Raw genomic sequence first — 12,360 nt, 5'->3', positions numbered from 1 at the left:
CAGACTATTACCTTGGAGGACAGGAGGAGGTCACTGAACTATCAGGTGGGGGGTCCTCAGACTATAACCTTGGAGGACAGGAGGAGGTCACTGATCTATGAGGTGGGGGGTCCTCAGACTATAACCTTGGAGGACAGGAGGAGGTCACTGATCTATGAAGTGGGGGGGGGCCTTAGACTATTACCTTGGAGGACAGGAGGAGGTCACTGATCTATGAAGTGGGGGGGTCCTCAGACTATTACCATGGAGGTCAGGAGGAGGTCACTGATCTATGAGGTGGGGGGGGGGGTCCTCAGACTATTACCTTGGAGGTCAGGAGGAGGTCACTGATCTATGAGTTGGGGGGGGTCCTCAGACTATTACCTTGGAGGTCAGGAGGAGGTCACTGATCTATGAGTTGGGGGGGGTCCTCAGACTATTACCTTGGAGGACACGAGGAGGTCACTGATCCATGAGGTGTGGGGGGGGGTCCTCAGACTAATACCTTGGGGGGCAGGAGGAGGTCACTGATCTATGAGGTGGGGGGGTCCTCAGACTTATACCTTGGGGGGCAGGAGGAGGTCACTGATCTATGAGGTGGGGGGGGTCCTCATACTATTACCTTGAGGGACAGGAGGAGGTCACTGATCTATGAGGTGGGGGGGGTCCTCAAACTATTACCTTGAGGGACAGGAGGAGGTCACTGATCTATGAGGTGGGGGGGGGGTTCCTCAGACTATTACCTTGAGGGACAGGAGGAGGTCACTGATCTATGAGGTGGGGGGGGGGTCCTCAAACTATTACCTTGAGGGACAGGAGGAGGTCACTGATCTATGAGGTGGGGGGGGGGGTCCTCAGACTATTACCTTGGAGGACAGGAGGAGGTCACTGTTCTATGAGGTGTGGGGGGGGGGTCCTCAGACTAATACCTTGGGGGACAGGAGGAGGTCACTGATCTATGAGGTGTGGGGGGGGGGGTCCTCAGACTAATACCTTGGGGGGCAGGAGGAGGTCACTGATCTATGAGGTGGGGGGGTCCTCAGACTATTATCTTGGAGGACAGGAGGAGGTCACTGATCTATGAGGTGGGGGGGGTCCTCAACTATTACCTTGGATGTCAGGAGGAGGTCACTGATCTATGAGGTGGGGGGGGGGGTCCTCAGACTATTACCTTGGAGGTCAGGAGAAGGTCACTGATCTATGAGGTGGGGGGGGGATCCTCAGACTATTACCTCGGAGGACAGGAGGAGGTCACTGATCGATGAGGTGGGGGGGGGGTCCTCAGACTAATACCTTGGGGGGCAGGAGGAGGTCACTGATCTATGAGGTGGGGGGGGTCCTTGGGGGGCAGGAGGAGGTCACTGATCTATGAGGTGGGGGGGGGTCCTCAGACTATTACCTTGGGGGGCAGGAGGAGGTCACTGATCTATGAGGTGGGGGGGGGGGTCCTCAGACTATTACCTTGGAGGACAGGAGGAGATCACTGATCTATGAGGTGTGGGGGGGGGGTCCTCAGACTATTACCTTGGAGGGCAGGAGGAGGTTACTGATCTATGAGGTGGGGGGGTCCTTAGACTATTACCTTGGAGGTCAGGAGGAGGTCACTGATCTATGAGTTGGGGGGGGTCCTCAGACTATAACCTTGGGGGACAGGAGGAGGTCACTGATCTATGAGGTGGGGGGGTGGTCCTCAGACTATTACCTTTTACCTTGGGGGGCAGGAGGAGGTCACTGATCTATGAGGTGGGGGGGTCCTCAGACTATTACCTTGGAGGACAGGAGGAGGTCACTGATCTATGAGGTGGGGGGACTTGGAGGAGGAGGTAACTGATCTATGAGGTGGGGGGGTCCTCAGACTATTACCTTGGAGGACAGGAGGAGGTAACTGATCTATGAGGTGGGGGGGTCGTCAAACTAATACCTTGGGGGGCAGGAGGAGGTCACTGATCTATGAGGTGTGGGGGGGTCCTCAGACTAATACCTTGGGGGGCAGGAGGAGGTCCCTGATCTATGAGGTGGGGGGGGTCCTCAGACTATTACCTTGGAGGACAGGATGAGGTCACTGATCTATGAGGTGTGGGGGGGGGGGTCCTCAGACTAATACCTTGGGGGGCAGGAGGAGGTCCCTGATCTATGAGGTGGGGGGGGTCCTCAGACTATTACCTTGGAGGACAGGAGGAGGTCACTGATCTATGAGGTGGGGGGGTCCTCAGACTATCACCTTGGAGGACAGGAGGAGGTCACTGATCTATGAGGTGGGGGGGGTCCTCAGACTATTACCTTGGAGGACAGGAGGAGGTCACTGATCTATGAGGTGGGGGGGTCCTCAGACTATTACTTAGCAGGACAGGAGGAGGTCACTGATCTATGAGGTGGGGGGGGGGGTCCTCAGACTATTACCTTGGAGGACAGGAGGAGGTCATTGATCTATGAGGTGGGGGGGGGTCCTCAGACTATTATCTTGGAGGACAGGAGGAGATCACTGATCTATGAGGTGTGGGGGGGGGTCCTCAGACTATTACCTTGGAGGACAGGAGGAGGTCACTGATCTATGAGATGGGGGGGTCCTCAGACTATTATTTAGCAGGACAGGAGGAGGTCACTGATCAATGAGGGGGGGTCATCAGACTAATACCTTGGGGGCAGGAGGAGGTCACTGATCTATGAGGTGGGGGGGTCCTCAGACTATTACCTTGGAGGACAGGAGGAGGTCACTGATCTATGAGGTGGGGGGTTCCTCAGACTATTACTTAGCAGGACAGGAGGAGGTCACTGATCTATGAGGTGGGGGGGGGGGTCCTCAGACTATTACCTTGGAGGACAGGAGGAGGTCATTGATCTATGAGGTGGGGGGGGGTCCTCAGACTATTATCTTTGAGGACAGGAGGAGATCACTGATCTATGAGGTGTGGGGGGGGGTCCTCAGACTATTACCTTGGAGGACAGGAGGAGGTCACTGATCTATGAGATGGGGGGGGTCCTCAGACTATTATTTAGCAGGACAGGAGGAGGTCACTGATCTATGAGGGGGGGGGTCATCAGACTAATACCTTGGGGGGCAGGAGGAGGTCACTGATCTATGAGGTGGGGGGGGGGGTCCTCAGACTATTACATTGGAGGACAGGAGGAGGTCACTGATCTATGAGGTGGGGGGGGGGTCCTCAGACTATTACCTTGGAGGACAGGAGGAGGTCACTGATCTATGAGGTCGGGGGGGTCCTCAGACTATTACCTTGGGGGGCAGGAGGAGGTCACTGATCTATGAGGAGGGGGGGGCTTTAGACTATTACCTCGGAGGACAGGAGGAGGTCACTGAACTATGAGGTGTGGGGGGGGGGTCCTCAGACTATTACCTTGGAGGACAGGAGGAGGTCACTGATCTATGAGGTGTGGGGGGGGGGGTCCTCAGACTATTACCTTGGAGGTCAGGAGGAGGTCACTGATCTATGAGTTGGGGGGGTCCTCAGACTAATACCTTGGAGGACAGGAGGAGGTCACTGATCTATGAGGTGGGGGGGGGCCTTAGACTATTACCTTGGAGGACAGGAGGAGGTCACTGATCTATGAGGTGGTGGGGGGGTCCTCAGACTATTACCTTGGAGGACAGGAGGAGGCCACTGATCTATGAGGTGGGGGGTCCTCAGACTATTACCTTGGAGAACAGGAGGAGGTCACTGATCTATGAGGTGGGGAGGGTCCTCAGACTATTGCCTTGGAGGACAGGAGGAGGTCACTGATCTATAAGGTGGGGGGGGGTCCTCAGACTATTGCCTTGGAGGACAGGAGGAGGTCACTGATCTATAAGGTGGGGGGGGGGTCCTCAGACTATTACCTTGGAGGACAGGAGGAGATCACTGATCTATGAGGTGTGGGGGGGTCCTCAGACTATTACCTTGGAGGACAGGAGGAGGTCACTGATCTATAAGGTGGGGGGGGTCCTCAGACTATTACCTTGGAGGACAGGAGGAGGTCACTGATCTTTGAGGGGGTGGGGTTCTCAGACTATTACCTTGGAGGACAGGAGGAGGTCACTGATCTTTGAGGGGGCGGGGTCCTCAGACTATTACCTTGGAGGACAGGAGGAGGTCACTGATCTATAAGGTGGTGGGGGTCACTGATCTATGAGGTGGAGGAGGTCACTGATCTATGAGGTGGAGGAGGTCACTGATCTATGAGGTGGAGGAGGTCACTGATCTATGGGGTGGTGGGGGGGTCACTGATCTATGAGATGGTGGGGGGGTCACTGATCTATGAGGTGGTGGGGGGGTCACTGATCTATGAGGTGGTGGGGGTCACTGATCTATGAGGTGGAGGAGGTCACTGATCTATGAGGTGGTGGGGGTCACTGATCTATGAGGTGGTGGGGGTCACTGATCTATGAGGTGGTGGGGGGGTCACTGATCTATGAGGTGGAGGAGGTCACTGATCTATGAGGTGGAGGAGGTCACTGATCTATGAGGTGGTGGGGGTCACTGATCTATGAGGTGGAGGAGGTCACTGATCTATGAGGTGGTGGGGGTCACTGATCTATGAGGTGGTGGGGGGGTCACTGATCTATGAGGTGGTGGGGGGGTCACTGATCTATGAGGTGGAGAAGGTCACTGATCTATGAGGTGGAGGAGGTCACTGATCTATGAGGTGGAGGAGGTCACTGATCTATGAGGTGGAGGAGGTCACTGATCTATGAGGTGGTGGGGGGGTCACTGATCTATGAGGTGGTGGGGGTCACTGATCTATGAGGTGGTGGGTGGGTCACTGATCTATGAGGTGGTGGGGGGGTCACTGATCTATGAGGTGGAGGAGGTCACTGATCTATGAGGTGGTGGGGGGGTCACTGATCTATGAGGTGGTGGGGGGGTCACTGATCTATGAGGTGGTGGGGGTCACTGATCTATGAGGTGGTGGGGGGGTCCTCAGACTATTACCTTTGGTCCATCTAGGAATTGTTGCGTCGCTGCCTTCTTCTTCTTCTTGGCATCTGCTGTTCCGGGGCGATATGGAGTGTGGGGTCTTCTCTGGTGCAGTTCGGGCCCATCCACCACGTCGGGGGCTTTGGTTTTAGTCTTTATGTTCCCCATAATGTCCACGTTCCATGAGACGACGTTTTATGTGAGGAGGAGAAGACTACAAGGTCCACGGGATCTCTGCGGAGACTAAATACAACATCGGAATGAGAACAGCAGGGGGCGCCGCACACAACGAGATCAGATCAGCCTCAAGGTGTGAACTGAGACCAAGACGCCGGAGCCATTGGCCTCATTTACTAATCTGGATCGGACTGCAGGAAAGGGGCGTGGCTTCCAATTACCATGTGGACCCCCCCAATGTAGTAACTTTTCTGACACGTTCACATTATTCACATCACAATTTTGTAACACGGTTTTGTTTCAGGTTTTTTCTCTGTTTATCCAAAATATCTGACAATTGCTTTATGCCCCTCATGGTTTGTAATGACTGCAATGATATAAATACCGTAAACAGGTGACGTAAACCATTGTAGAGCCAAAAACAGCACAGAACCGGGGACAGAACCGGGAACAGAACCGGGGAAAGAACCTGGAACAGAACCGGGGACAGAACCGGGAACAGAACCGGGAACAGAACCGGGGACAGAACCGGGGACAGAACCGGGGAAAGAACCTGGAACAGAACCGGAGACAGAACCGGGAACAGAACCGAGGACAGAACCGGGGACAGAACCGGGGACAGAACCGGGGAAAGAACCTGGAACAGAACCGGGGACAGAACCGGGAACAGAACCGGGGACAGAACCGGGGACAGAACCAGGGAACAAAACCGGGACCGGGAACCGAAACCGGGACCGGAACCGGGAACGGAACCGGGGACAGAACCGGGGACAGAACCGGGGAAAGAACCTGGAACAGAACCGGGGACAGAACCGGGAACAGAACCGGGGACAGAACCGGGAACAGAACCGGGGACAGAACCGGGGAAAGAACCGGGAACAGAACCGGGGACAGAACCGGGGACAGAACCAGGGAACGGAACCGGGAACCGAAACCGGGACCGGAACCGGGAACGGAACCGGGGACAGAACCGGGGACAGAACCGGGGACAGAACCGGGGAAAGAACCTGGAACAGAACAGGGGACAGAACCGGGGACAGAACCGGAAACAGAACCGGGAACAGAACCGGGGACAGAACCGGGGACAGAACCAGGGACCGAACCAGGGACCGAAACCGGGAACCGAAACCGGAACCGGGACCGGAACCGGGGACAGAACCGGGGGAAAGAACCTGGAACAGAACCGGGGACAGAACCGGGGACAGAACCGGGGACAGAACCGGGGACAGAACCGGGGACAGAACCGGGGAAAGAACCTGGAACAGAACCGGGGACAGAACCGGGAACAGAACCGGGGAAAGAACCTGGAACAGAACCGGGGACAGAACTGGGAACAGAACCGGGAACAGAACCGGGGACAGAACCGGGGAAAGAACCTGGAACAGAACCGGGGACAGAACCGGGAACAGAACCGGGGACAGAACCAGGGACCGAAACCGGGACCGAAACCGGGACCGGAACCGGGGACAGAACCGGGAACTGAACTGGGAACAGAACCGGGAACAGAACCGGAGACAGAACCGGGAACAGAACCGGGAACAGAACCGGGGACAGAACCGGGGACAGAACCGGGGAAAAAACCTGGAACAGAACCGGGGACAGAACCGGGAACAGAACCGGGGACCGGAACCGGGAAAGAACCGGGAACAGAACCGGGATCAGATCCGGGGACAGAACCGGAGACAGAACCGGGGACAGAACCGGGGACAGAACCGGGATGACCATGACTTTGTGCACGGGAAAAAAAACTCAGGTACAAAGATAGGGACATCTCTATATGTGAGGTTTTGTATGGAAAGTCAACGGGTACGACAAGCAAAACGGGTGTAAATACAAAACAACATTACAAAAAAGTGATGTAAAAGCGTCCGAAAATATCAGAAATAGAAGATCGGAAAAGACGAAACTTAACCCATCGCTTCCCTCCATATCCGGCTGAATGATGTGGATTATGATTCGTTTCTTCCCTATTTGTATTGTGAGAAGATTTTTTTGTATTATTATTATTTATTATCATTTGTTATAATTTTTATAATCATTATTATTATTATTGTTATTATTTATATTTATTTTTATTATCATCATCACCATTATTATTATTTTATTTAGATCATAAATATTAATAATAATTATTATCATCATTATTATCATTATCATCATTTTATTAATCTTATCATTATTATTATTTAATATAATAATTTTTATTATTAATATTATTGTCATTAATATTATTTTATTTATTATAATAATTTTCATTATCATTATTAATTATTAATATTATTATAATTAATTATTATTTATAAATATCGCTTTTATTATTATAATTATTATTATTTATTATTATTACCATTTTTATTATTATTATAAAAAATGCAATAAGTAAATGGAATAAGAAAAGTTAACGGTTAATCCTGGAGAAACTTATGAGGGAAAAGACGTTTTGTTGTATTTTTATTGTCGCGTCCAAATCTGCGCCAAAATATCTTGACAAAATCTCTGCATTAGTTAATAACTAAGAAAAAACGTAAAAGGAACCCCACTAAACTGAGGACCCAAGGACGTGTCTGATCCGAGTGTCCCCCAAACATCACCTTGTATATAACTGTACCGTGTATCTAAGCCTGTGATGTGTGATCCCATCTGCTGTATCTATATGAGGAGTGATGACCCCCCGGAGACCCCTGCACAGGATAAATCACATCCTCACCTGTGGTCCTGGGGTCTGGAGGTGTCTGGCAGGTGCTCGGCTCTCAGGATTGTTGTCCTCGGTCTCTGTGATAACTGAAGCTTCACCTTCTATTCATCAGTAACTAAGGAATCGAGTTACAAAAGGAACAAAAGACCCTTCAGGCGACACCGAAATATCACACCCTGTACCTGACAACATGCTGACCGCTCCTGTACCTGACAACATGCTGACCGCTCCTGTATACAGCGCCCCCTATGTGTACTGACCGCTCCTGTACCTGACAACATGCTGACCGCTCCTGTATACAGCGCCCCCTATGTGTACTGACCGCTCCTGTACCTGACAACATGCTGACTGCTCCTGTATACAGCGCCCCCTATGTGTATTGACCGCTCCTGTACCTGACAACATGCTGACCGCTCCTGTACCTGACAACATGCTGACCGCTCCTGTACCTGACAACATGCTGACCGCTCCTGTATACAGCGCCCCCTATGTGTACTGACCGCTCCTGTATACAACACCCCCTATGTGTACTGACTGCTCCTGTACCTGACAACATGCTGACCGCTCCTGTACCTGACAACATGCTGACCGCTCCTGTACCTGACAACATGCTGACCGCTCCTGTATACAGCGCCCCCTATGTGTACTGACCGCTCCTGTACCTGACAACATGCTGACCGCTCCTGTATACAGCGCCCCCTATGTGTACTGACCGCTCCTGTACCTGACAACATGCTGACCGCTCCTGTATACAGCGCCCCCTATGTGTACTGACCGCTCCTGTACCTGACAACATGCTGACCGCTCCTGTATACAGCGCCCCCTATGTGTACTGACCGCTCCTGTACCTGACAACATGCTGACCGCTCCTGTATACAGCGCCCCCTGTGTACTGACCGCTCCTGTACCTGACAACATGCTGACTGCTCCTGTATACAGCGCCCCCTATGTGTACTGACCGCTCCTGTACCTGACAACATACTGACCGCTCCTGTACCTGACAACATGCTGACAACATGCTGACCACTCCTGTACCTGACAACATGCTGACCGCTCCTGTATACAGCGCCCCCTATGTGTACTGACCGCTCCTGTACCTGACAACATGCTGACCGCTCCTGTACCTGACAACATCCTGACCGCTCCTGTATACAGCGCCCCCTATGTGTACTGACCGCTCCTGTATACAGCGCCCCCTAAGTGTACTGACGGCTCCTGTATACAGCGCCCCCTATGTGTACTGACCGCTCCTGTACCTGACAACATGCTGACCGCTCCTGTCAAACATGCTGACCGCTCCTGTATACAGCGCCCCCTATGCATACTGACCGCTCCTGTATACAGCGCCACCTATGTGTACTGACCGCTCCTGTACCTGACAACATGCTGACCGCCCCTGTACCTAACAACATGCTGACCGCTCCTGTAGACAGCGCTCCCTATGTGTACTGACCGCTCCTGTATACAGCACCCCCTATGTGTACTGACCGCTCCTGTACCTGACAACATGCTGACCACTCCTGTATACAGCGCCCCCTATGTGTACTGACCGCTCCTGTACCTGACAACATTCGGACTGCTCCTGTATACAGCGCCCCCTATGTGTACTGACCGCTCCTGTACCTGACAACATGCTGACCGATCCTGTACCTGACAACATACTGACCGCTCCTGTATACAGCGCCCCCTATATGTACTGACCGCTCCTGTACCTGACAACATGCTGAACGCTCCTGTACCTGACAACATGCTGACCGCTCCTGTACCTGACAACATGCTGACCGCTCCTGTACCTGACAACATGCTGACCGCTCCTGTATACAGCGCCCCCTATGTGTACTGACCGCTCCTGTACCTGACAACATGCTGACCGCTCCTGTACCTGACAACATGCTGACCGCTCCTGTATACAGCGCCCCCTATGTGTACTGACCGCTCCTGTATACAGCGCCCAATATGTGTACTGACCACTCCTGTACCTGACAACATGCTGACCGCTCCTGTATACAGCGCCCCCTATGTGTGCTGACCGCTCCTGTACCTGACAACATGCTGACCGCTCCTGTACCTGACAACATGCTGACCGCTCCTGTATACAGCGCCCCCTATGTGTACTGACCGCTCCTGTATACAGCGCCCAATATGTGTACTGACCACTCCTGTACCTGACAACATGCTGACCGCTCCTGTATACAGCGCCCCCTATGTGTGCTGACCGCTCCTGTACCTGACAACATGCTGACCTCTCCTGTATACAGCGCCCATATGTGTACTGACCGCTCCTGTGTACAGCACCCCCTATGTGTACTGACCGCTCATGTATACAGCCCCTCACCTTTACTGACCACTCCTGTATACAGCCCCCTATCTGTACTGACCACTCCTGTATACAGCTCCTCACCTGTACTGACCGCTCCTGTATACAGCCCCCTATCTGTATCGACCACTCCTGTATACAGCCCCTCACCTGTACTGACCGCTCCTGTATACAGCCCCCTATCTGTACTGACCGCTCCTGTATACAGCCCCTCACCTGTACTGACCACTCCTGTATACAGCCCCCTATCTGTACTGACCGCTCCTGTATACAGCTCCTCACCTGTACTGACCGCTCCTGTATACAGCCCCCTATCTGTATCGACCACTCCTGTATACAGCCCCTCACCTGTACTGACCGCTCCTGTATACAGCCCCTCACCTGTACTGACCGCTCATGTATACAGCCCCCTATCTGTACTGTCCGCTCCTGTATACAGCCCCCTATCTGTACGGACCACTCCTGTATACAGCCCCCTATCTGTACTGACCGCTCATGTATACAGCCCCCTATCTGTACTGACCGCTCCTGTATACAGCCCCTCACCTGTACTGACCACTCCTGTATACAGCCCCCTATCTGCACTGACCGCACCTGTATACAGCTCCTCACCTGTACTGACCACTCCTGTATACAGCCCCCTATCTGTATCGACCACTCCTGTATACAGCCCCTCACCTGTACTGACCGCTCCTGTATACAGCCCCTCACCTGTACTGACCGCTCATGTATACAGCCCCCTATCTGTACTGACCGCTCCTGTATACAGCCCCTCACCTGTACTGACCGCTTCTGTATACAGCCCCCTATCTGTACTGTCCGCTCCTGTATACAGCTCCTCACCTGTACTGACCGCTCCTGTATACAGCCCCCTATCTGTATCGACCACTCCTGTATACAGCCCCTCACCTGTACTGACCGCTCCTGTATACAGCCCACTATCTGTACTGTCCGCTCCTGTATACAGCCCCCTATCTGTACTGACCGCTCCTGTATACAGCCCCCTATCTGTACTGACTGCTCCTGTATACAGCCCCCTATCTGTACTGACCACTCCTGTATACAGCCCCTCACCTGTACTGACCACTCCTGTATACAGCCCCCTATCTGTACTGTCCGCTCCTGTATACAGCCCCCTATCTGTACTGACTGCTCCTGTATACAGCCCCCTATCTGTACTGACCGCTCCTGTATACAGCCCCTCACCTGTACTGTCCGCTCCTGTATACACAGGGTGACGTAAACCATTGTAGAGCCAAAAACAGCGCAGAACCGGGGACAGAACCTGGAACAGAACCGGGGACAGAACCGGGAAAAGAACCGGGAAAAGAACCGGGGACAGAACCGGGGACAGAACCGGGAACAGAACCGGGAACAGAACCGGGAACAGAACCGGAAACAGAACCGGAGACAGAACCGGGAACAGAACCGGGGACAGAACCGGTAAAAGAACCGGGGACAGAACCGGGGACAGAACCGGGGACAGAACCGGGGGCAGAAGCGGGGGCAGAACCGGGGACAGAACCGGGGACAGAAGCGGGGACAGAAGCGGGGACAGAACCGGGGACAGAACCGGGGACAGAAGCGGGGACAGTACTGACTGCTCCTGTATACAGCCCCTAACCTGTACTGACCGCTCCTGTATACAGCCCCCTATCTGTACTGACCGCTCCTGTATACAGCCACCTATCTGTACTGACCACTCCTGTATACAGCCCCTCACCTTTACTGACCACTCCTGTATACAGCCCCCTATCTGTACTGACCACTCCTGTATACAGTCCCTCACCTGTACTTACCACTCCTGTATACAGCCCCCTATCTGTACTGACCGCTCCTGTATACAGCTCCTCACCTGTACTGACCACTCCTGTATACAGCCCCCTATCTGTACTGACCGCTCCTGTATACAGCTCCTCACCTGTACTGACCGCTCCTGTATACAGCCCCCTATCTGTATCAACCACTCCTGTATACAGCCCCTCACCTGTACTGACCACTCCTGTATACAGCCCCCTATCTGTACTGACCACTCCTGTATACAGCTCCTCACCTGTACTGACCACTCCTGTATACAGCCCCCTATCTGTACTGTCCGCTCCTGTATACAGCCCCCTATCTGTACTGACCACTCCTGTATACAGCCCCCTATCTGTACTGTCCGCTCCTGTATACAGCCCCTCACCTGTACTGTCCGCTCCTGTATACAGCCCACTATCTGTACTGACCGCTCATGTATACAGCCCCTCACCTGTACTGACCACTCCTGTATACAGCCCCCT

The 12,360-nt window shown here is 53.4% G+C and overlaps 1 protein-coding gene across 1 annotated transcript in view; it reads right to left on the bottom strand.

Moving 5' to 3' along the window:
- LOC130322638 (transient receptor potential cation channel subfamily M member 2-like) overlaps positions 1 to 5,057 on the bottom strand; it is a 285,004-nt gene extending 279,947 nt beyond the window's left edge. The window contains exon 1 of the mRNA XM_056553109.1: positions 4,905 to 5,057. Coding sequence (XP_056409084.1) covers positions 4,905 to 5,057 — 153 coding nt within the window. The remainder of the gene's footprint in view (positions 1 to 4,904) is intronic.
- Between the last annotated feature and the right edge of the window lie 7,303 nt (positions 5,058 to 12,360).

The sequence above is a fragment of the Hyla sarda genome, unplaced genomic scaffold (genome assembly GCF_029499605.1).
Source record: "Hyla sarda isolate aHylSar1 unplaced genomic scaffold, aHylSar1.hap1 scaffold_237, whole genome shotgun sequence".
In the NCBI taxonomy this organism is placed as follows: Eukaryota; Metazoa; Chordata; class Amphibia; order Anura; family Hylidae; genus Hyla; species Hyla sarda.
The sequence above is the reverse complement of the archived record's forward strand: the minus strand, read 5'-3'. Positions and strand labels throughout refer to the sequence as shown.